The 25,479-nt window shown below is 48.2% G+C and overlaps 1 protein-coding gene across 3 annotated transcripts in view; it reads left to right on the plus strand.

Moving 5' to 3' along the window:
* Positions 1–25,479, plus strand: part of IL15RA (interleukin 15 receptor subunit alpha) — a 51,795-nt gene that overhangs the window by 2,688 nt on the left and 23,628 nt on the right. For 2 of the 3 annotated variants that reach the window (XM_077340364.1, XM_077340363.1), the window contains exons 2-6: positions 16,495–16,674; positions 18,315–18,365; positions 19,230–19,628; positions 22,933–22,968; positions 23,931–23,985. In XM_077340364.1, coding sequence (XP_077196479.1) covers positions 16,495–16,674; positions 18,315–18,365; positions 19,230–19,628; positions 22,933–22,968; positions 23,931–23,985 — 721 coding nt within the window. The remainder of the gene's footprint in view (positions 1–16,494; positions 16,675–18,314; positions 18,366–19,229; positions 19,629–22,932; positions 22,969–23,930; positions 23,986–25,479) is intronic. The other variant, XM_077340365.1, reaches the window with a different exon arrangement.

Here is a 25,479-nt window from a genome sequence, read left to right on the forward strand (position 1 = left end):
TACCCCATAGTGCTGGAGGTCTGTTGAGCGGGGATGGGGTGGGGGTGGGGATGGCCTTTCCTTTGCTGCTTGCGTTTGTGTCACTATTGCAAATTAGGTTTTCAGTTGGGACTTTTTATTGTGGGTTTTTATTCTGTAACCCGCCGCGAGCCAGTTGTCTGGGGGGCAGCGGGTAAGGAATGCAACAAATAAATAATGATTAAACCTGAATCAGAGTCCTGTTTTCCTGGTTCCTCCATTAAAAGCCATGCCAAGGCAACCAGAGGTGATATTCAGAGCAGTTTGTCCAGGGGGACAACAAGCTCCTCAAAGCGACAGGTGGGATCGTGAAGAACCTGCGAAGAGCAGTGGCAGGAGAAGAACAGGAGGGAGAATCCAAAAACGTGCGAGAATGGAGTGGCACGTTCCCCAAGAGAACCAGAGGAGAGATACGCCCCCTCCCCAATCCTGCCCCACATCGCCAAACCCCACCAAGCCTCCCCCACCTGCCCCCAGGTGTCCTATAGGCCAGGGGTAGTCAACCTGTGGTCCTCCAGATGTCCATGGACTAATACTCCCATGAGACCCTGCCAGCGAATGCTGGCAGGGGCTCATGGGAATTGTAGTCCATGGACATCTGGAGGACCACAGGTTGACTACCCCTGGCCTATCGGCCACGTACGCTGTTGAAGGGGGTCCCGGCTGGATTACACATCTTCAGGATGTGGAATGAGGGCGTCCTTTAAAGCTCTCTCTGCTGGGGGGCCTCAAGACGTCTCATTGCATGTTGAGTTCTTTGCCCCCACCTCTGCCGAAGCGCGCTTGTCAGGTCTACTTTGAGCAGCCCCGTATCAGTCATCAGGGGAGCAGGCAGGGCAGATGGATAGCCCACCAGAGAGTTAAGCCACAGTGAAAGTGCAAATGTGCATTGTACCATTTCTCCCCTGTGGCCGTATGCATCACTTTCGAACATGTTCTAATTGGCAGCTCCACCACGTGAACTAGGATCTGTTATATTTTGCGGATTTCCTTTAGAGCCAGCGTGGTGTAACAGTTAAGAGCTGTGGCATCTAATTTGAAGAGCCAGGTTGGATTCCCTGCTCCTCCTCCCCAGGCAGGCCGCTGGGTGACCTTGGGCTAGTTACAGCCCTGATCATGCTGTTCTTGCAGAGCAGTCCTGTCAGGGCTCTCTCAGACCCACCGACCTCACAGGGTGTCTGTTGTGGGGAGAGGAAAGGAAGGCGATCGTAAGCTGCTTTGAGACACATACAAGAAACCAGCTCTTCTTCAGATACAGCTAGAACGTGAGTCCAGCGGTCTTATATATCGGGACGCGGAGCGATTTCAGGTGCCAAATAACATTAACAGGTGAATGACAATAGCAGGTGCAATCGGATTCGATGTGACGTGCAGAGAAGTGGAGAAAGCAGCATAGGTAATGAGACAGGAAACCTAGATCCTGATTCAGCCCAGGAGGGTGCATAGTCTTGAGCCTCATTATCAGTTGCAATTCAGCAGTCTCTCTGAAAAACTGAAACTACCATGCATAAAATGCTTGGACCAACTTGCTTGGCTAAAGGGTTAGGGACTGTGCTCTACCCTGTTGAATACAGCTTGTTGTAAGTAGGATCCTGTACTGTCATGTGAATATTTATGGGTATGCTTCAGTGCTTCCCGGTGATTCCAGATTTCTAAGAGCTTTAATGAACTGCTTACTGAATGTCCCATTTTATGGATTTTATATGTACACACATACACATACTAACTCACTAGGTGTACTCCACCTTGAATCCCTGTGATAAAGGCGGCGTAAATGAAATAAATACATTTGGAATAATTCTATCTGATCCCCACATTAAGAGGAATTGTACTCCCATGAGTATCTTTTCCTAGTGACTTTAGGGGGCTTCAACGGAAAGATCCTTTTCTCACTGCACTCTTATCCGTTTGCTGGATCCTTGATTCAATTTTGGGCACTTCAAACTCCTTCAGGAAATGGTAGATTTTCTGCTTGAAATTTCTGTGTCACATTTGCAGGACAGAAACAGATGTGGCGTGCATTCCAGGATTTTAAATCCTGAAGAGGGATGTAGACAAACTGGAGCGTGTCCAGAGGAGGGCAACAAAGATGGTGAGGGGTTTGGAGACCCAAGTCGTATGAAGAAAGGCTGGGGGAGCTTGGTCTGTTTAGCCTGGAGAGGAGACAACTGAGAGGGGATCTGAGAACCATCTTCAAGTATTTAAAAGGCTGCCATATAGAGGATGGAGCAGAGTTGCTCTCTCTTGCCCCGGAGGAACAGACCAGAAATTATTTGTTTGTTTGTTTGTTATATTTATATACCGCCCTCCCCGGAGGCTCAGGGCAGTTAATTCAAAAGAAATTCTGTCTCAACATCCGGAAGAAGTTCCTGACAATCAGAGCGGTTCCTCAGTGCAACAGGCTTCCTCGGGAGGTGGTGGGTTCTCCCTCTTTGGAGATTTTTAAACAGAGGCTGGAGAGCCATCTGACGGAGAGGCTAATTCTGTGAAGGTTCAAGGGGGTTGTGAGTGTCCTGCATAGTGCAGGGGGTTGGACTAGATGGCCCAGGGGTTCAGTTCCAACTCTATTATTCTGTGATTCTATGGTTCTCAAATTATGCTCCCTCCCCCTTCATCCAGATCCATGGCTGCACAGAGGTTTGAACATTGTGCTTAGCCTTTCTGACATTCCGGTGGTTGATTTATTAAAAGTTTTGTAATCATTCACACGATTTTTGGACATCTGCTGGAGTGATGGATCGATACAGCGTATCAAAGATTTCATATGGCCAATTGCGGATCCATGGCTCTCTTTGGAGATCCGAAAAGATGAAGGCAGCTTTGGTTAATCATCAGCATCACAGAAACAACACCTGAATAACCGTGAAACTGTTCGTCGTTGTACAAGAAAGGGGTCTTTAAATTTTTCTTTCGAAGTCATGGTTTCAGTTTCTTTCTCATTGCCTTTGGGAATGTGAGAAATTCCATATTGCAGAAGATGCAACTTAAAACTGCAAAATGCCACAACTAATGGGAAAGACCCAAGCCCCCCCCCCCCCAAGTTATGTCTTTTGCTATCTTTAGACTTTCTGGTATGGGCTGGGCATGGTACATTTATGCACAACTTACATACATACATACAAACTATTCTGACCAAGGAATATTAGGGCTCTGTCAGCCTCACCCACCTCACAGGGTGTCTGTTGTGGGGAGAGGAAAGGGAAGGCGACTGTAAGCTGCTTTGAGACTCCTTCGGGTAGAGAAAAGCAGCATATAAGAACCAACTCTTCTTCTTCAGTAATATCAGGGCTCTCCCAGGTTCCCCTCCCTAACAGGGTATCTGTTTTGGGGAGAGGAAAGGGAAGGCGACTAAAAGCTCCTTTGAGACTCCTTCAGGTAGAGAAAAGTGGCATATAAGAACCAGCTCCTTTTTTTACTTCTAAGCCACTTTGAGCCTCCTTCGGGTAGAGTAAAGCAGCATCTAAGAACCAACTCTTCTTCTTCTTCAGTAATCTCAGTGCTCTCTCAGCCTCTCCTCCCTCACAGGGTGCCTGTTGTGGGGAGAGGAAAGGCAAACACTAGAAGCTGCTTTGAGATTCCTTCGGGTAGAGAAAAACGGCATATGAGAACCAACTCTTTTTCTTCTTCTCTTCTGCATCCATCACAATTGCAGGTGTTTTGCTAGAAGAAAAACTGCCAGACAGATGCCCCCCCCCAAAAAAAGACCCATTGTTGCATACAATGAAAGAGGACAGGCCCTCCCCAGCCTGGGTATTCAAAAGAAGAACATTTTGAGTCCAGCGTTACCTTTAAGGACAACAAAGTTCAATTCTGGGTATACTCTTTCATGTGCTTGCATGCTTCCTCAAAAGTAAGACCAGGGGAGCATCTGGTTTGCGCTCAAGGAGATCCTAGGTTAAATCCACAGCAACCCCAGTCTAATTAATTAATAAAAAGGAGCAGCCAGCAGCTAATGAAAAAGATCCTCCTCTGGACACACTCCAGTTTGTCTACATCAGGGGTAGTCAAACTGCGGCCCTCCAGATGTCCACGGACTACAATTCCCATGAGGCCCTGCCAGCATTCGCTGGCAGGGGCTCATGGGAATTGTAGTCCGTGGACATCTGGAGGGCCGCAGTTTGACGACCCCTGGTCTACATTTAGCCAAAAACTATTTAAAATGTAATTTCAATCAATTGGTTCCGGTCCAACTTTCCGAGTCACGGCCATTGTTTTCCTGTTGACTTAAATGATTTTCTGATGGTGAAACTGTTCAGGCTTGTACCACTGGACATTTTTATATCCCTTTGGGGAAAAAAAGGGGAAGTGTTGAGCAGTGCTGGAAAAATCCCTGGGAAATAGTTTCCCTTTTGGAACGAGAAAACTGCTTGGTAAGGCAAGGTTTTTTTTTAAACACTTTCAAGAGGTGTTGTCTCAAGATCCCTTAAGTGAAACGGATTCCTTTATTGTTTGAAGGGGATGAACTTCTATCCACACTGAATTTGCTATAATCTGTAGGACACTGATGCTCTGTTGAAGAGATCAGGTGTTTTATGCAATGTAACGTTTCATTTCTTATCCTGATATGCTGCTAGCCCTGTTGTGACTTTTATGCTCCATTCAAATGATACTGTACTTTATACACATCTTTGGCAAAGACAGACATCGTAGCCAAGGGTATAGCAGTTTGCAGATCTCTGTGTGTTTCTTATGGGATGTATGTGCAATTTTTTACTTGGAGGAAAACTCAGGCAGCTATCTTTTAAAAATCGAGAAATATGTCAAACTAGGGGCCAAGCCCGTTGCATTCAGGAATGCAGTCGGTGCCAGATTGGGTGGGTGGGGGTGGAAGAACTCTGTGGACGGCCTCCCCCTCCCCCCAGGACCTGGAAAGGCTGCAGGCAGCTGGCAGGGAACTCCCCAGCAGGAGCAGCTTTCATGCAGCAGGGATCTGCAGCCTCCGAGCCTCCGAGGGAAGTGGAAGGAGGAGGGGGTGGTTAGGGGTAGGGGACGGAAGGTGATTGGCTGGCCGCTGGACAGACAGGCAAGCCAGTTGGAGGACAAGGCACTCAGGGGCGGGACAGCCGCCCTGAGTGGGTGTCAAACGCTGAGTGGCACTTAAGCCATGAGACCAGCTCCTCCTCCAAGCCCTTACCAGAAATATTAAGTGGAACAGATAGCATAATTGTGTATGTGAAGTTTTAAAGGATCTGTTTTATGATGATCAAGTTTTGCGGTTGACAGCAGCAAGCAGGAGAGCAGGTTGCTAACTCTGGGTTTGAAATTTAATTAGTGAATGAATGAATGAATGAATGAATGAATGAATGAATGAATGAATGAATGAATGAATGAATGAATGAATGAATGAATGAATGATAGGATTTATAGGGCTACCCCTCTCAGCCCTGCTGTCTTGGGGGGGTGAACATGAAATAAAACTGACATAGTTAAAAACAACTCTATAGATTCACTTTAAAAGCTCTACATATTGGCGTCTTATAATTTCCTTTATCACCCCCATGACTCCCCTCATTCCTTGGTACAGGAGAGAATGTTTCAAGGGGGGAGGAGGGGTTTTGAACGAACCAGCCGCAACCAAATGCCTGGTGGAAGAGCTCCTTATAAGAGTGGAAAGGCAAGGCGAATGTAACTCTTCTTCTTCAGTAATCTCAGGGCTCTCTCAGCCTCCCCTCCCTCACAGGGTGTCTGTTGTGGGGAGAGGAAAGGGAAGGCGACTGTAAGCCGCTTTGAGCCTCCTTCGGGTAGAGAAAAGCAGCATATAAGAACCAACTCTTCTTCTTCTTCAGTTATATCAGGGCTCTCTCAGCCTCACCTCCCTCACAGGGTGTCTGTTGTGGGGAGAGGAAAGGGAAGGCGACTGTAAGCCGCTTTGAGCCTCCTTCGGGTAGAGAAAAGCAGCATATAAGAACCAACTCTGCTTCTTCAGTAATCTCAGGGCTCTCTCAGCCTCCCCTCCCTCACAGGGTGTCTGTTGTGGGGAGAGGAAAGGGAAGGCGACTGTAAGCCGCTTTGAGCCTCCTTCGGGTAGAGAAAAGCAGCATATAAGAACCAACTCTTCTTCTTCTTCAGTAATATCAGGGCTCTCTCAGCCTCACCTCCCTCACAGGGTGTCTGTTGTGGGGAGAGGAAAGGGAAGGCAACTGTAAGCCGCTTTGAGCCTCCTTCGGGTAGAGAAAAGCAGCATATAAGAACCAACTCTGCTTCTTCAGTAATCTCAGGGCTCTCTCAGCCTCCCCTCCCTCACAGGGTGTCTGTTGTGGGGAGAGGAAGGGAAGGCGACTGGAAGCCGCTTTGAGCCTCCTTCGGGTAGAGAAAAGCGGCATATAAGAACCAACTCTTCTTCTTCAGTAATCTCAGGGCTCTCTCAGCCTCACCTCCCTCACAGGGTGTCTGTTGTGGGGAGAGGAAAGGGAAGGCGACTGGAAGCCACTTGGAGACTCCTTCAGGCAGTTTAAAGTGGGGTATAAGAACCAACCCTTCTTCTACCACTTCAAATAAGTGATCATTACAACAAATCTCATTTGAAAATAAAAACCGTACTTGAGCTGTGATTGTTGCTATGCACTAGAAACGTACCCAGATTACTGTCCCTAAAAGAGGATGTTTTCATTGGTTTTTGCAAAAAGGCCAAAGCAGGATGGATGCCAAAAAAAAAAAAAAGAGGCTATGTCCTCTGAAAAGAGGACATCTGATAATCCTAATTTAGGCAGACTGTGAAAGGAAGGGGAAGAGGGGATGAACCAGTGTTCGGCTCTTGTCGCTCTTTCTTATATGCCCATGTAATTGCAGAATTCGAACCCATCCTCCTTTCTGATACGGAAATTCGCCCTGGTTAAGGGCGAAAGCAAGCAGGCTGTTTCTAACATGGTTCAATCCTCTAACCCAGGGGTAGTCCACCTGTGGTCCTCCAGATGTTCGTGGACTACAATTCCCATGAGCCCCTGCCAGCAAATGCTGGCAGGGGCTCATGGGAATTGTAGTCCATGGACATCTGGAGGACCACAGGTTGACCGCCCCTGCTCTAACACAACTGTCTCGACTGAGAATTAATATGGCAAATAGCTGGATGGCCAATTCTCCCAGAATCAGAATCACAGAAGGAGGGGAAGGGTCAGGTTCACACCCATAGCTGGGAAAGTTCAAAGGACTGTGAAATTGGTTTATATTCCAAAGGCTAGGGGTTTCCAGACCAGTTGAGTAACCCCAGAGCAAAGAATACACTCCAAATAATAGAATCACAGAATCATAGAGTTGGAAGGGGCCGTACAGGCCATGTAGTCCAACCCCCTGCTCAACGCAGGATCAGCCCTAATAGGTTATTAGAGATTAGATTAGGGGACTGCGATTCCCTTTCTCCTGCTGCCTCATTATCTTGTAACCTTATTTACCTGGTTTGTTCTTTTAAAAAAACTCTGGGATGATTTGAAGAACAATAGTCCTTAGGTAACCTGAAAACATTAAGATGGATTCTGGCATTGGTCAGAGCTCACCTGAAGTCCTGGGTGCAGTTCTGGAGGCCCTACTTCAAAAAGGACATGGACAAAATGCAGAGGGGGCAGAGGAGAGCGACAAGGAGGATCTGGGGCCAAGGGACCAAGCCCTGGGAGGAAAGGCTGAGGGACTTTGGAACGAGGGGCCAGGATTGCCCTCTTTAAGTATTTGAAAGGTTGTCAGAGGAGGGCAGGGAGTGTCTCCTCTTGGCAAGCAGAGGATAGGACCTGCGGTAATGGGTTTAAACAACGTGTAGAACGGTACCGGCTAGATATTTTTCACAATCTGAGGAGTTCAGCCGTGGGATAGGCTGCCTAAGGAGGTGGGAAGCTCCCCCTCACTGGGGGTCTTCAAGCAGCGGCTGGACAGATCCTTCTCCTGGATGCTTGAGGCTGACCCTGCATTGAGCAGGGGGTGGGACTAGATGGCCTGCATGGCCCCTTCTCAGCCTCTCTAGTTGTTTGATTCTATGAACTCCAGACTCTTCTCCCCCAGTTCAATAAGGGCTCGTGCTGTCAGGAAGAGACAGACTCCAAAGTTTAACTGATATGCTCAATCTGTTTATTGTGCAACCCAGTGAGAAGCATAATAAACTCAAAGTGTGTCATGTGCATAAATAGAAGAGAGTGGAGGATGTATACCTGAACCTGCCCCATGCTGAAATGGACCCTTATCCAGGTCCACATTGTCTGCTCAGAGTGGCAAGAGTTCTCCAGGATCTCAGGCAGAAATCTCTGACGTCACTTCCTGCCTGGCCCTTTTAACTGGAGATGCCGGGGATTGAACCTGGAACCTTCTGCATGCCAAGCAGAGGCTCTGCCACTGAGCCATGGCCCTTCCCAAAGGGGATGGTATTTTGCCATGTTGTCTGTTCCTGTGTGATTTTGTGACCATTTTAATGGGGTTTTTAATGGGATTTTTATTGGACGTTTGTAACCCGCCATGAGCCAGCCTACGGGAGTGGCGGGGAATAAATTAAATAATAATACTGATGATGATTTGGAATATTCTGTGTAGAACTGGTCACCGTATGTCAAGAAGGATCTTGCAGAACTGGAAAGGTACAGAGGAGAGCATCCAAGATGATTAGGGGTTTGGAGCACCTTCCCAATGAGGAAGGGCTGAAGAGTTGGGGACTTTTCGGTTTAGGAAAGGGACAGCTAAGGGAACATGACCGAGTTCCATGGGGTGACGGAACCTGCCCACTTTAGCCTTGCAAGCCCAGTTCTGTCCTTGCCCACCCACCCACCCCCGGTTGCCAACTCCAGGCCGGTGGCAAAATGAGCTCTATGGGTAACTGCTGCCACCACCTGGCTGAAGTGCAGGGTTGCAGCTGGGAGAGCCAGGGACCGTAGCTGCCCCTTCTACAGGTAGGCAAAGAAGCAGGAGATGTTGGATGGCTCTATAAGCACCGGACCAAAAGGATGATTGGGAAAGGTGAGTAGATTTAAGTGTTGATTAATTGCTGTTTAATCAAGGGTAGTAGGTGAAAGGCAAGTTCAAGCCCCAGTTGATGGGATGGTCAACTAATTAAACTACAACAATATAGGCTAGATATCAGGAAAAAGTTTTTCACAGTCAGAGTAGTTCAGCAGTGGAATAGGCTGCCTAAGGAGGTGGTGAGCTCCCCCTCACTGGCAGTCTTCAAGCAAAGGTTGGATACACACTTTTCTTGGATGCTTTAGGATGCTTAGGGCTGATCCTGCGTTGAGCAGGGGGTTGGACTAGATGGCCTGTGTGGCCCCTTCCAACTCTATGATTCTATGATTCTATGACTTGGGAATGTTCCGCCTGGAGAAAAGGAGGTTGAGAGGGGACATGATAGCCCTCTTTAAGTATTTGAAAGGTTGTCACTTGGAGGAGGGCAGGATGTTGTTCCCATTGGCTGCAGAGGAGAGGACACGCAGTAATGGGTTTAAACTTCAAGTACAACGATATAGGCTAGATATCAGGAAAAAGTTTTTCACAGTCAGAGTAGTTCAGCAGTGGAATAGGCTGCCTAAGGAGGTGGTGAGCTCCCCCTCACTGGCCGTCTTCAAGCAAAGGCTGGATACACACTTTTCTTGGATGCTTTAGGATGGTTAGGGCTGATCCTGCGTTGAGCAGGGGGTTGGACTAGATGGCCTGTATGGCCCCTTCCAACTCTATGATTCTATGATTCTATGACTTGGGAATGTTCCGCCTGGAGAAAAGGAGGTTTTGAGGGGACATGATAGCCCTCTTTAAGTATTTGAAAGGTTGTCACTTGGAGGAGGGCAGGATGTTGTTCCCATTGGCTGCAGAGGAGAGGACATGCAGTAATGGGTTTAAACTGCAAGTACAACAATTTAGGCTAGATATCAGGAAAAACATTTTCACAGTCAGAGTAGTTCAGCAGTGGAATAGGCTGCCTAAGGAGGTGGTGAGCTCCCCCTCACTGGCAGTCTTCAAGCAAAGGTTGGATACACACTTTTCTTGGATGCTTTAGGGTGCTTAGGGCTAATCCTGCGTTGAGCAGGGGGTTGGACTAGATGGCCTGTATGGGCCCTTCCAACTCTAGGATTCTAGGATTCTATGATGCTGAGTGAATCGATAGTTCCTGGGTGATCCATTGTTCTAAAGGCACACTAGCCAGGTAGTAGCTCGCACTTTAAATTTTGGGTGATACGAAAAGGGCTGCTTCTGCCTCTATAGCTTGTAAATGGCTCCGCTGCAGTTCGATCCCAGCAGCCGGCTCAAGGTTGACTCTGCCTTCCATCCTTCCGAGGTCGGTAAAATGAGTCCCCAGCTTGCTTGCTGGGGGGTAAACGGTAATGACTGGGGAAGGCACTGGCAAACCACCCCGTATTGAGTCTGCCGTGAAAACGCTGGAGGGCGTCACTCCAAGGGTCAGACATGACTCGGTGCTTGCACAGGGGATACCTTTACCTTTAAATACTCAGATTGGGGCCACACTGATGCCAAAGAGATTTTTCTGCAAAGCAGGGAGGTGGGACCCAATAGGTTTTCAGAAAAATCTGAAATTTTGGGAATCACCAATGGCTGTCCAATAAACAATTTATCCTGAGTGTTTCAAAAATTGTACCAAACGTAGCCAAGCCAGAATGTGTACCTAAGTTTGTACTTTGTTTTCAGAAAGAAAGAAAAAACCTTCCTCAATGGGTCTGTTCTTACAGAGTGAACTAGAATTTTTTTCCAAAAGTTTTTTTTTCAAGAAAAAGCTTTGGAAAGACCACATTACAGAGGAGGAGGAGTATCCTCCGTGTAACTGGGAGCAGGCAGCCCAAGTGATACTCTAAGAGTTTTTGGCTCAGACCATTCTTGGGGAAAAAACTGAAAACATTTCTGGCTTGACTTCATTTCGTACATGTTTTGAAACATTCGGAATAAATTGTTTGTTGGACTGCGATTGGTGATTCTTTCTTTCTTTCTTTCTTTCTTTCTTTCTTTCTTTCTTTCTTTCTTTCTTTCTTTCTTTCTTTCTTTCTTTCTTTCTTTCTTTCTTTCTTTCTTTCTTTCTTTCTTTCTTTCTCTGTCCCCCTCCCTCTTTCTTTCTTTCTTTCTTTCTTTCTTTCTTTCTTTCTTTCTTTCTTTCTTTCTTTCTTTCTTTGTCCCCCTCCCTCTTTCTTTCTTTCTTTCTTTCTTTCTTTCTTTCTTTCTTTCTTTCTTTCTTTCTTTCTTTCTTTCCTTTCTTTCTTTCTTTCTTTCTTTCTTTCTTTCTTTCGTTCTTTCGTTCTTTCGTTCTTTCTTTCTTTCTTGGCTTGCATTGTTTGCATTTATGCCATGGCCCCGGTTTTCCTTGGAGGTCTCTCATCCAAATTCTAACTGAGGCCGATGCTGTTTAGCTTCCGAGATTTAATGAATTTGGGCTTTCCTGGGCTATCCAGGCCAGGAGAAATCAATGCCATCCACAAAGTGTGGCATCCGATAAACAATGTAAGAGGATTTGATACGTAGCGACATGGAGAACAGCCAGAAGTGAAGTGTGGCATAAGGATGTGTGTGTATGGATCAAGTGTGACTCATCTTTTGTGTGTTATATGCCATCAAAATAACTCCTCTTGGCGCCAGTTAATACGTTACCATCTGGACGATGGCGATGATAAACTATTTTACTCCTTTCAGTATTATACAGCTTAACTCAGCCTCTAAATATGCTACGATCTCTTGTGAGTGTCCAAGATCTGAGCAAATAACAATCTGTTTTTTTCACTGCTTTCAGATTTTGTAAATATGCCAAATAGTACAATTTGTTTATGCACAATGAGAAATAATATACGTCACTAAGGAAGGAAAACAAGTTTAGTTTTGATAAAGTATTACAGATTTCTACAGTTTCACCCCAAAATTTCTAGAGTCCTCCCATGCAATGTTTTCAGCATCTCTTCCCTTTCTCATGTGCAGGGAGCATAAGTGTAGCACTCACATCTCATGGCATTACTGGATTTGCAGCATGTACCACCAGGCATGGTTGGACATCTCCCCACACACATCTGCATATCTAACAGTGGAGCATGGCCCTCAGATAGGGATACATAAGTACTCAGAGCCTCTTGTGGTGCAGGGTGGTAAGGCAGCAGACATGCAGTCTGAAGCTGTCTGCCCATGAGACTGGGAGTTCAATCCCAGCAGCCGGCTCAAGGTCGACTCAGCCTTCCATCCTTCCGAGGTCGGTGAAATGAGTACCCAGCTTGCTTGCTGGGGGGTAAATGGTAATGACTGGGGAAGGCACTGGCAAACCACCCCGTATTGAGTCTGCCGTGAAAACGCTGGAGGGCATCACCCCAAGGGTCAGAGATGACCCGGTGCTTGCACAGGGGATACCTTTACCTTTACCTTTAAATACTCAGATTGGGGCCACACTGATGCCAAAGAGATTTTTCTGCAAAGCAGGAAGGTGGGACCCACTAGGTTTTTCAGAAAAATCCAAAAATTTGGGAATTTAAATTGCCCCGCAAATTTAAAAAGTATACTTTGCACATGCTCAGACGGTGCATTTTCTGGTAGGGCCAGTGGTATCTGCTGCAAAGAGCCACTCTAAGCACAGTCCTTGCAGCAGAGGATGCTGGGAGATTCTCCGATTCTGTGGCAGAGGATGCTGAGATGGCTCCTAGGCTTTGTTCCTGTATCCAGAGGTGGGCAGTGGAGCTCAGAGCCACAAGACCAGGCGGTTGCCCTGGAGGGACAGACAAGAACCAATGGGATGAAATGAAGGAAGGTTGGGGGAGGAGGGGAACAAGGATGGTGAGGGAGACCAAGACATATGAAGAAAGGTTGGTCTGTTTAGCCTGGAGAAGAGACGACTGAGAGGGGATCTGAGAACCATCTTCAAGTCTTTAAAAGGCTGCCATGTAGAGGATGGAGCAGAGTTGTTCTCTCTTGCCCCGGAGGGATGGACCAGAATGAATGGGATGAAATTAATGCAAAAGAAATTCCGTCTCAACCTCCAGAAGAAGTTCCTGACCGTTAGAATAGGCTGCCTAAGGAGGTGGTGAGCTCCCCCTCCCTGGCAGTCTTCAAGCAAAGGTTGGATACACACTTTTCTTGGATGCTTTAGGATGCTTAGGGCTGATCCTGCGTTGAGCAGGGGGTTGGACTAGGGGCCTGTATGGGCCCTTCCAACTCTAGGATTCTATGATTCTATCCTGCGTTGAGCAGGGGGTTGGACTAGATGGCCTGTATGGTCCCTTCCAACTCTTTGATTCTATGATTCTAGAGCGGTTTCCCAGTGGAACAGGCTTCCTCGGGAGGTGGTGGGTTCTCCATCTTTGGAAATTTTTAAACAGAGGCTGGAGAGCCATCTGACAGAGAGGCTGATTCTGGGATGGTTCAAGGGGGTGGCAGGTGAAAGTGGAGGAGCGATTGGGATGTGAGTGTCCTGCATAGTGCAGGGGGTTGGACTAGTTGACACAAGAGGTCCCTTCCAACTCAATGATTCTATGAATTAAGGGAAACAGGATTCCCTCCCCCCCTTGACTTTGTGGATGGGTAGCTCTCTGCCATGTACTGAGTCAGACCCTTGACCCATCAGAGTCAGCATTGCTTACTCAGACTGGCAGTGACTCTCCAGGCTCTCAGGCAAAATTATTTCAGATCTCCTGCCGTTTGATACTTTGCATTGAAGATGGCGGGAATTGAGCCTGGAGCCTTCCGTATGCCAAGCAGATGCTCTACCACTGAGCCACAGACCCTCCCAAAACTCATGTTCTCTTCAGAAGGTCGGTGAACGTCTGCCAGGCTTCCAGAGAACCCTCCCTAATGAGGAGACGTCCAGCTGTGCTGGAAAGACCTCACTGCAGCTGTGCTGAGCTACATCACTCCACCCGCAACTTGCTGCTGCTTATTTTTTTAGATATTTATCAGTTTAGATGTTCACACCCTGTTTTGTCAATGGAGACCTGAAATTTCTTAAAATATCATTCTGTGTTCCTGTTGTTCCTCCACCTCATCGATGGCCCCCAGAGTTCTGGTATTACGGGAGTGAGAAAAATCTCCCCTTATCTACTTTCTCCAATGTACACATCAAACAAATCAATAATCCCTAGCAAGTTGGGCATTTCCATTAAGCTATCCGCTGACACCCCAAAATCTCTTTCAGTCTTGGACTCCTAGAATCATAGAATCATTTTCTTGTTACAGTGGGCTTCCCTGGCCAATCTTAGCTCACTCTCAGCTTTGGCCTTTCTGATGACTCAGACTGTTCACAACCCATTAGCGTAAACTGAAACTTAGGGGGTTTAAGTGGGTACACCCTTGTGGCGATGGGCCTGTGCCAAACTGGTTTATATTTTGCCGTGTTTGGCATTTGAGCAACGGACTGCTCGTCATGGCGATTTCGTATTCCCCGCAGTGATCAGCCGAACCTCCAGCTTCCGCACCAGCTCCTCCCTGAGTTCACCTGACCCCACCTTCTCCCTGTCCTGCCCGGATGACTCACCTGCAACAGTCATAAGTCACCTTTCAATCCTGGCCCACCATTACTGTGTTCAGTTTTGGCCACCACAATTGAGGAGGGATATGGACAAACTGGAGCAAGTCCAGAGGAGGGCAACAAAGATGGTGAGGGGTTTGGAGACCACGACGTAGGAGGAAAGGTTGGGGGAGTTTGGTCTGTGTAGCCTGGAGAGGAGACAACTGAGAGGCAACTGATAGCCATCTTCAAGTATTTAAATGGGTGCCAGGTAGAGGATGGAGCAGAATTGTTCTTTCTTGCCCCAGAGGGACAGACCAGAACAAATGGGATGAAATTAATTCAAAAGAAATTCCATCTCAACCTCCAGAAGAAGTTACTGACAGTTAGAGCAGTTCCTCAGTGGAACAGGCTTCCTCGGGAGATGGTGGGCTCTCCATCTTTGGAGATTTTTAAGCAAAGGCTGGAGAGCAATCTGACGGAGAGGCTGATTCTGTGAAGGTTCAAGGGGGTTGGGAGTGTCCTGCTTGTGCAGGGGGTTGGACTAGATGACCCAGTGAGCCCTTCCACCTCCATGATTCTATGATTAGCAAACCACTGTTTTAAATTCGAGAGAGAGAGAGAGAGAGAATAGCTACAAACAAAAACACATCAGTTCTCTCTCTTTCCTCCTGTGCCTGCAAGGGCCTCAGTGTGGAAGGCTCATCCCAGCCAAAGGACATTAGGGACCAAAAGCTGTTTACTTTGGCCTGCCTTTTACATCTGGGACTCAGATGCTCTGTTTTCGCATGCCATCATTTCTAAGGAAGTCAGGACTTCTGCCGCCACTTCCTAACGCTTCTCCCTGAAAGTTGTGTAATCGTCTTTCCAATTATTTCTTCTCTCCCTGACTCAAAGGCTTCTGAATCCGCACTCGGAGCCAGAGTGGTGTGTTTTAATTCTCCACTGATGGTCAAGTGTGAAGGTTCATGGATACATTTTCGGTCAGAGGCAGCATGGCGTAAGGGGTAGAGCCCTGGGACTTGGACCAGAGGCTACAATCTCTGCTCGGCCACAACATTCACAGCATGGCGGACTTGGTTGGGTCTGGGGCTCCCCAGTATTGTTGAGTCTGCTGGGTACCTTTGGAAGCCTGACGTGGTGTGGTGGATGCAGCCACAAAATGGCTGCTTCAGGAGGTGGAGCCAGCCACAAAATGGCTGCCACCACTTACCTTCAGTCACAAAGTGAAGATCCTTGAGCTTTGATGGCAGCAGCTGCCAGAGCAATATTTTTAAAAATCTGCAAATCCAATCAAATCTCCAGGCGCAAAAGCCCCACCCGTCCCCTGCTCTGTGAGAACAACTCCAACGGAACTGTGACTAGCCCAAGGTCACCCAGCTGGCTGCATGTGGGGGAGGAGCGGGGAATCATGCGTAGCTCTCCAGATTAGAAGCTGCTGCTCTTAACCACGGCACCATGCTGGCAAAGAGTTAGTTCTTATATGCTGGCAAAGAGTTAGCTCTTATATGCCGTTTTTCTCTATCCGAAGGAGGCTCAAAGCGGCTTCTAGTTGCCTTCCCATTCCTCTCCCCACAACAGACACCCTGTGAGGGAGGAGAGGCTGAGAGAGCCCTGAGATTACTGAAGAAGAAGAAGAGTTGGTTCTTAGATGCCGCTTTTCTCTACCTGAAGGAGGCTCAAAGCGACTTACAGTTGCCTTCCCTTTCCTCTCCCCACAACAGACACCCTGTGAGGGAGGGGAGGCTGAGAGAGCCCTGAGATTACTGAAGAAGAAGAAGAGTTGGTTCTTATATGCCGCTTTTCCCTACCCGAAGGAGTATCAAAGCAGCTTACTGCTCAGTCAGAACAGTTTTATCAGTGCTGTGACTAGCCCAAGGTCACCCAGCTGGCTGCATGTGGGGAAGTGCAGAATTGAACCCGGCTTGCCAGATTAGAAGTCCGCACTCCTAACCACTACACCAAACTGGCTCTGTCAGGAAAATGTACAGTAGCAACCAGTGACTTAAGCGGATTACAGGGGCAGTTTGAAAACAGCCGAAGACTGAGGACATGTTTTCAACATGAGCTAACTAGGCCCTGTGTTGTCACACCAGGGAACTGTGGGGCGCCCTTGCACATCGAAAACGCCATGCCTGAAGACAGTACCAACATGAGAGTGCGCTACACTTGCGTGAAAGGTTACAAGAGGAAAGCCGGCACATCCAGCCTGGTTGTGTGCGAGCAAAATAACACAAGCAAGAGGTTTGCGTGGGACTCCAATCTGACTTGCATTCGTAAGTAGCTCCGTCCTGCTCTCTCCACCCTATTTGGGTCTTTCCTCATCTAGTGTCCTATTTTGCATGACGACAAGTGACCGATGGACCCCTTCTAATCTCATCGTGCCGAATTGCTTCGCTGTATAACATGTGAGCATGAGCGACACAGGAACCTACTGGCTAGTGCCTGTGACGTTACCATCCACTCCTTTTCATGTTTATTCCACTTCTTCCCCCTCATGCTCACAGGGTTTCCATTTGCCTGCTTGTGGTGGGAGATTGCAAGTCATTTGCAGGCAGTCCTTACCAGTCGATGCTTAGCTGATCGCTAGGCCAGCTGGAGTCAAAGTGGGGAGGCACAGTCCTCCTGCAGAGAAATTTTTAAAAGAAGGCCTTCGGTATATACAGAAAGTTCCAACCATAGAGTTCCCAGCAATTCCTAGACCTACCTGGAAAGGACAATGGTAGTTCTAGCAATCACCGGAAACTCGATGGTGATCTGGTGGGATTTACTAGATTCTCCGGTCAATTTCCTTTTAAATTTTTCTCTCCGGAACTTGTCCCTTCCCCCAAGAGCCCTCCTGTTTCTCTGCCGTTTTGTGGACATAGTGTTGTCAGGATATGCCTGGCTGCCAACCTCCTGCCATGATCCTGTCCGGGTCAGCTGTAGATGTCCCTTGTCATCCCGTGTATTGTCATCTGTCAGTGGGGAGCAGGCCTGGGAAAGCTAACATATCATAACTGTTTTAGGATGCTTAGGGCTGATCCTGCATTGAGCAGCGGGTTGGACTAGATGGCCTGTATGGACCCTTCCAACTCTATGATCCTACGATTCTATGTTTTTACTGCTTTGCATTGCTTGGTCATTTATGTAGGCCAGGGGTAGTCAAACTGCGGCCCTCCAGATGTCCATGGACTACAATTCCCAGGAGCCCCTGCCAGCGATCGCTGGCAGGGGCTCCTGGGAATTGTAGTCCATGGACATCTGGAGGGCCGCAGTTTGACTGCCCCTGATGTAGGCTAATTGCCATTTTTCTCTCAGAAGAATGGAACTGTGGGAGAGGGGAGCTTGGACGTTAACGGTGAGGCTGACCTTGGGTCGTCCTTGCAAGACGGATGTTACGTGCTCCTGGACACCAGGACTAGTTCACATGCTTTTCCTGGGAACAGGGGGGAGCTCGCCTTTTGTCAGTCAGGGGCGGGGTTACTGCTGCTATATTGATCAGTGTGTTGCCTATCGACTCAGTTTCAGCAAGAAGAATCATGAGTGTCATATTGCTATCTCCCTAAACTGCTTTAGCTGCTAATGCCAAGTGTGTTCATCGAGGAAGCCGGCAGGGGTCTGATGAGTTTTGTCACTGAATTGTTTGGGGCTAAATTGGACCTGGGTACTTCTGTAGTGCTACAGAGAGCTTTAAATGATGCCAGAAGACAATAAAACAGTTGCAGAGTCCGCGGTGGCCAAATTGTGGTTCTTCAGGTGTTAATGTTCTGCCATTCCCATGAGCTTCTGCCAATTGGCCATGCTGGCAAGGGCTCATAGGAATTGTAGTCCAGAAAAATCTGGAGAGCCACAGTTTGGTCATCCCTGTTCTAAACCATGGGTGCGTCATAGTCCTGTTGACCAACCAGCCTTTTCTCTCTTATTCCCCTACAAGGAGACCCATCCCTGCCAGAATCCGAACCCACAACCAAACACACCAGGAAAGGTAGGACTGCTTTTCGCTGCTTAGCTGAGATAGATGACAAGCACGGTTCAGAGCAGGAATCCCCGACCCTTTTTGAGCCTGCAGGCACCTTTGGAATTCTGACACGGGGTGATTGGCACAGCCACAAAATGCCCGTCATAGGGGGCGGAGCCAACCACAAAATGGCTGCCGCAGGAGGTGGAGCTACCTACATAGAGGAAGTCCAGAAGAGGGAGGAGAAGGATAATTAAAAATGCATTGGGAAAGAGGAGTGAGAGAAAATAAAAACAATGCAGTAAGAAAGAATATTTTAATCTGCTGGGTAAGAGCCCCATCCACTTGTTAGCCATGAAGAAAGGTGTCAGTGGGTGTCACGGTGCCCCCAGGGACTTTGTTGGGGACCTCTGATCTACACATAGAAAACTCTGCAGTTGGTCTAAGAGTCTAACAGGTACAGTCAGGCATGGTTCAACATAGCCATATTTGGTCCTCCAGAACACAGATAGTTGCAGAGATGGGCCTTTTTGCAAGCCACATGCCCTGTTTCGTCCTCTCTGGCTCATTGCAAGGGCTCATGGGAAATCAGCATTTGGTATCTCAACAGAAAGAGTAGAGGGTAGAGGGAATCAGAAAGAGAGTGGCCATCTTATCCTCCATGGCGAGTTTCATGTCAGAATTCGTATGGATTTCCAGTGTGGGCCAATGCAATAACCAATCATTAAGGGTCATGAGGAGGGGAGGGTTTGCCCCTTCTTCAACGATCCATGCACTGGTCAGGCAGTTTGAATACCAAGCTGAGAGCCCCTCGTCCCATTCTTGAAATTAGACCCTTCTCCCATGCATCTCCAAAGCCTGCCAAAGAAACTCTCCTTGCACATGTTGTAGACACAGAGACTCCCACGCCAACTAGCCAGCCCACACCTCCAAAGACGAGCACAAACCCGGCTGCGGTCTCCGGAGACCCGTACAGAAGCGAGACCGCCGGGCCACCACGAATAAGCACGGCCACAACACTCCTGACCACAGCCAGGCCATCCCCAGCAGAGTGGACCACAGTGGACTTTCCCCAGGAGATTGGCGGAGGCGTTACTGGCACCGACGGGGAACATGTGAAAATGCCGCACAAAGAAACGACAACGCAAGACTCCCAGCCTGACAGTAGCAAACCGTCGTTCAGTAGCACACCGTCGGCGGGAATCAGCAGTACAACAGCGGCCCCTTCCAGGAACACTCCAGAGAATACCACAGGGGTGTCCAAGGAAAACGTCCCAAAGGGACAAACAGGTTTGTCAGCAGGACCTCCAGTGCATAAGCAGCAGCTAACCCATACTTTCGCCACTGTAGCTTATGTTTTAGGGTGTTAACTCGTGCTCTGATTGTTCGTTTTCCGTTTGTGCCTGAGCCGGTAAACCGCGTGTTTCTCGTCTGTGTGTGCTGTCTTCTTAGAGGCTGGCATGCTTAGAGGATTATTTTTCCCCTCTTTTAATAAAGGGTGAATTGGACAGGTTATGTGTGCTGCTGAGTTGTACACACACCACTCAGAACATAAGAAGAGCCCTGCTGGATCAGACCAGTGGTCCACCTAGTCCAACCTCCTGTCTCACACAATGGCCCATCGAGTCCTCTGGAGAACCAGCAACAGGGCATAGAGGCCGAGGCCTTCCTCTGAGGTTGCCTCCTGGCGCAGGAATTCAGAGGTTGGCTGCCTCTGAACATGGAGGCTCTCTTCCGTCGGCATGGTTGGTAGCTGGTGATAGGTCTCTGCTCCGTGAATCCTTTTTTAAAGCTATGCCTGCCTGTGTCCATCGCTACATCCCCCTACGGCGAATTCCACATTTAATTGCTCGTTGTGATTACAGAAATATTTCCTCCTTTTTTTTTGTTGTCCTACCTGAATCTACTGCCCATCAGCTTCACTGGATGCCGTTGAATTCCAGTGTGCTCAATCTCACGCGACACCCTGGGAAAGCAGCCATTGTCCCCGAGGAGAAGCGAGGAATCAACGAATAATAAATAACAAATGCTAATGAGGAAATAATAAATAAATTGAACTAATTATAACTGGTTTTGACCTTTAAGGCCCTTCGCGGCCTGGGTCCCACATACCTGAGGGACTGCCTTTCGCCCTATGTCTCCCGCAGGGCCTTACGCTCTGCAGGTACTAACCTATTGGTCATTCCCAGCCCCAGGGAGGCACGCCTGGCCTCGACCATCACCATGGCCTTTTCTGTCCTGGCCCCTACCTGGTGGAATGAGCTCCCGGAGGAGCTGCAGGTCCTGTGGGAGATTTCAGCATTCACACATAAACCCAAAGTGTATCCTTCCCTTTCGTTTCACGCTTTGGCGTGGCCGGAGTAACAAGGCACAACCTGCTTTTCTTTGGCTGTTCCCCTGGAGCAGCCAGATGCCTTGGGAGAGGCCTTCAAATATTTGTAAGCCGCTTGTACATCTTCGCCCAGCGCTCTCTTCTGTCTGCTGAACTTGGCCTTTCAAATGTCAACCTTTCGATAAACATGTTTATTAATTGCTACTAAATCCATTCTTGCTCCAAACATTTGAAACGCATCGCTGTCTTGTCTGCTCAAAAAAAACGTTCTTTGGTTCAAACTGGTGGCAATAATCTGTTTTTATCTCGGATCGGCCGTGAAAGAGCAGCTGGTTTGTGCAGGCGAAGTGGAGGAAATGTTTTAAATCAGCCTTTGTCAATCTGGATTTCGTGATGGCCCTGGAAGGGTTTCCCAAATGGGTGGGAGTGAAATAATTTTTTTAATATATTTTTTAAACTTGTTAAACATTTATCGGGTACTAAGACCATGCATGGTCATGTTGAGCTGCCCCCTCCCTCAAATTGGCCAAGGTTGGGCCTGGAGGGAGTGGGAACGGGAGAGGCCTGGGTGAGCGTTTTCACAGCTCTGCTTCCCAGCCATATACTGCATACAATAGTCTGCACACAATAGATAATGCACTTTCAATGCACTTTAGAAGTAGATTTTCCTGTTCCGCACAGGCAAATACAGCTGCCAAAGCACATTCAAAGTGCATTATCCTCTGTGTGCAGAATGGGCCCAGATCTGGGGGGTCTCGAAGTCTGAAGGATGTTTCAGGGGCTTCTCTTCCAGTGAATCTTGTTGTGTCATGATAGGACCCAAGTACAATACCCTCGGTTTGAGTCATTTTGGCTTCTGGCCATAATGCAGGCTGCCCTTCTCCAAATGACAACCTGTCAGATACTTCAAGAGAGCCATCCTGTCCCCTCTCAACCTCCTCTTCTCCAGGCTGATAATACCTAAGTCCCTCAGCCTTTCCTCACAGGGCTTGGTCCCTTGGCCCCAGATCATCCTCATTGCTCTCCTCTTCTCCCTCTCCATTTTGTCCACGTCCTTTTTGTAGTGAGGCCTCCAGAACTGCACCCAGGACTCCAGGTGGGGTCTGGCCAATGCGGCATACAGAGGGACATGGGCATCTTGCAATTTCGATGGGATGCCTCTGTTGATACAGCCCAGTTCTGCATTTGCCTTCTTTACCTCTGCATCACTCTGACTGCTCATATTTAGCTTCCTCTCCACAACTATCCCAAGATCTAAATCACACACACTGCTCCCCAGAAGTGTATCTCTTATCTAGTATTGGTGCTTCTCATTTTTGTGACCCAGATGTAGAACTCTGCACTTCTTATTGAACTGCATCTTGTTCTCATTTGCCCACATTTTTAGCATATTCATCTCACCGAACTCTTCCTCCTGGGGCGTTGCTATTCCTCTGACACCAATTTGGTGTCATCTGCAAATTTAACAAGGAGTCCCTCCACCCCCTCGTCCAGATCATTCGTAAAAATGCCAAAAAATACCAGACCCAGTCCCAAGCCCTGTGGTACCCCACTGCTCCCCTCCCTCCTATCTGATGAAAGACCACTGACAACCACTCTTTGGGTGAGGTCCTCTAACCCAGGGGTAGTCAACTGTAGTCCTCCAGATGCTCGTGGACTACAATTCCCATGAGCCCCTGCCAGCAAAAAGATTGGGGCATAGAGGTCATGGGAATTGTAGTCCATGAACGTCTGGAGGACCACAGGTTGGCTACCCCTGCTCTAACCTGTTCCCTATCAATCTCACTATCCCAAAATCCAAGAATGGAGAATGGTATGAACTATCTTGATCTTGGTCTCCAGTGATACAACTTTACGCTTTAGGACTTTCTACTCTGCACTGGGAAATCCTTGGCAATTTGGAGGTGTATCCTTAAGAAAGCAGGGCTAAGGGGAGAGACCTCATCGGGTCCAACCCCCCCCCCCCAAAGCAGCCATTTACTCCACAGGAACTGATCTGTATAGCAGCTGCAATTCCAGGGGATCTCCAGGCCCCACCAGGAGGTTGGCACCCCTATTGCCCAAGGGTATCTCCCATTCCCTTCAGGGCTGCCCTTCCAAGCCTCCGTCTCCTTCTGGTTTCTTGGATTAATACTTGCTTGAATGATACAATACAAAAAGCACAGCCAGGGCAGAATATAAACTCGCTTAGAATTCCCAGTCAAAGAAACGGCGGCAGGAAAGCAAGGTGAGTGACTGATTTTATGTTTGTTTTTTTTACAGGTCTTTCCCAAGTTGGGGCCGTGCTCCTTCCTATAGGTAAGAAATTATTCTGGGCTTCTCAGCATCTCCTTGGACAGAACAAGCACGAGTTAAATTATTTGCTTCTTTAAGCCAAAGCTCCACTCGGTTAGTTCAGTTTGGGGCTGTCAAAACACAGCTGACACGGCATCCCCATAGGGATTTCAAAGCAAAAGGCATTCAAGGGTGGTTTTGCCATTGCCTGCCCACCTGCGCATCACCACCTGGGAATTCCTGGGAGGTCTCGTGTCCAAATGCTAGCCAAGGCAAACCTTGCTTAAATCTGACAAGATTGGGGCATATAGGTCAGGGAGAGTTCAGATCAAGACATGAAAATGAGCTGCTTGTACCCTGATTTAGTAGTAGTAGTAGTAGAATCATAGAATCATAGAGTTGGAAGGGGCCAAAGAGGCCATCCTAGTCCAACCCCCTGCTCAACGCAGGATCAGCCCTAAGCATCCTAAAGCATCCAAGAAAAGTGTGTATCCAACCTTTGCTTGAAGACGGCCAGTGAGGGGGAGCTCACCACCTCCTTAGGCAGCCGATTCCACTGCTGAACTACTCGGACTGTGAAATTTTTTCCTGATATCTAGCCTATATCGTTGTACTTGAAGTTTAAACCCATTACTGCGTGTCCTCTCCTCTGCAGCCAACAGAAACCCGCCATAGTAGTATGACCCGCCACTCCCAAACAGGCTCATGGCAGTAAAAACCCTATTGAAATTGGACAAAAAACACAGATATGGTAGACCCACAACCCAACAACATGGCGGACCCCCCCCCCATCCCCAACCCCTAACCCTACCGCAAGAGGGAGGAGGCAGGAGAGTGACCCCCAAGGACAGACTCATCCTGTTCCCTAGATCCTCCACAAAGTTTGCCCTCCTCCCCACCTTCTGTTTCCCTCTCTGGGTCCAGGGGAGATGGGTGTCAAGGTCCTACACATGGCTGGTTTTAATTCTCCTCCTTTTTAAATTTAGTGTCCATCCTTCTGCTATTTGGACTTGCCGGGCTGTGTTACTACAGAAAACGCAGGTAAGGTCTCTCTTGCTGGCTGCTCCTAAATTAAGGACAACTCTGGGTCAGATGGGGATCCCAAAAGCTATGGGCCTGTGTTGTCCAGTGGTACCCACTCAGTGACTCAAGAATCATATAGAATCATAGAATCATAGAGTTGGAAGGGGCCATACAGGCCATCTAGTCCAACCCCCTGCTCAACGCAGGATCAGCCCAAAGCATCCAAGAAAAGTGTGTATCCAACCTTTGCTTGAAGACTTCCAGTGAGGGGGAGCTCACCACCTCCTTAGGCAGCCTATTCCACTGCTGAACTACTCTGACTGTGAAAAACTTTTTCCTGATATCTAGCCTATATCGTTGTACTTGAAGTTTAAACCCATTACTGCGTGTCCTCTCCTCTGCAGCCAGCAGAAACAGCATCCTGCCCTCCTCCAAGTGACAACCTTTCAAATACTTAAAGAGAGCTATCATTTGAAAGAGCCACAAGTTGGGGTTGGAGACCCCCTCCCCTGTGGCTCTACTGAAAACCGTTTCCAATATGGCTTTCCATCCCACGTTTCAAGAAAATGGCCAAAGGCCAAGTAGGACCTATGCAGGTGGTTCCTACTTGGAAACAGCTGCTGCTAGAGGGGCTGGAGAACTTAGGAGTCCCTTGCCAAGAGCCTGACTCTCCCCAGCACCCCCTACTCTTCTCCACAACCTCTTAAGATTCCCTCCCTGCAGCTAAGGAAACTGTTGGAGGACTGGTAAGCCAGCCTCCGAGAAGAAAGGGGAAAACCACACCCTCCACAGCTTGAGCCTGGGGGCACCGGAAGCATTGTCTTCTTCCTTGTTTTCCTGCCCGAGAATTAAGATCACAGGGAGGCCCCCCCCCCCCCCTGACTACCCCATAAATCAAAGACGCTCGTTTGGTGAGCTCATGAGACAGGGCCTTTTTGGTGGCAGCTCCATGACAGTGGAACAACCAGCCCAGGGAGATGTACCAGGCCCTGCTTATCTTCAGGACAGTATTATTCAGGGCCACATCTGGTGAAGTTTACTAGCTGTTCCGGATTGTGGTTTTTTTTTTAATGTGGGATGTTGTGATCTTTATGTGTCGTGCATATTTTTATCTATGTTGTAAGCCGCCTTGGGCTTGAGAAGGAGGAAAGGTGGCTTATAAATGTTTCAAATGAATAAATAAAACCATCCACAATGGTGCGGTGGTCACCCAGGAAAAGAAATAAATGGCCACAGTTGGGCTGGGCTGGTTTTAGTCTCCTCCAGCTTGCACTGCCCTCTGGCCTACACAGATGCACTGCTTCTGAACATGGAGTTTCTATTTTTGTTCAGTGCCCGTAGCCGTGTGCTAGACCACCAATCCCTTCCCTGTGGGGAAAGGGGGTAAGCGAGACATTTGTAGGGAGCATTGGTTCAGTTCTCTCGACCCCCCCACCTGGTATACTGAGATACAGTGCCTCTGAACATGGAGGATCCATGTCGTTCAGTGTCCATTGCCTCTTGCAAAACTGC

This window comes from Paroedura picta, chromosome 5 (genome assembly GCF_049243985.1).
Source record: "Paroedura picta isolate Pp20150507F chromosome 5, Ppicta_v3.0, whole genome shotgun sequence".
Classification (NCBI taxonomy): Eukaryota; Metazoa; Chordata; class Lepidosauria; order Squamata; family Gekkonidae; genus Paroedura; species Paroedura picta.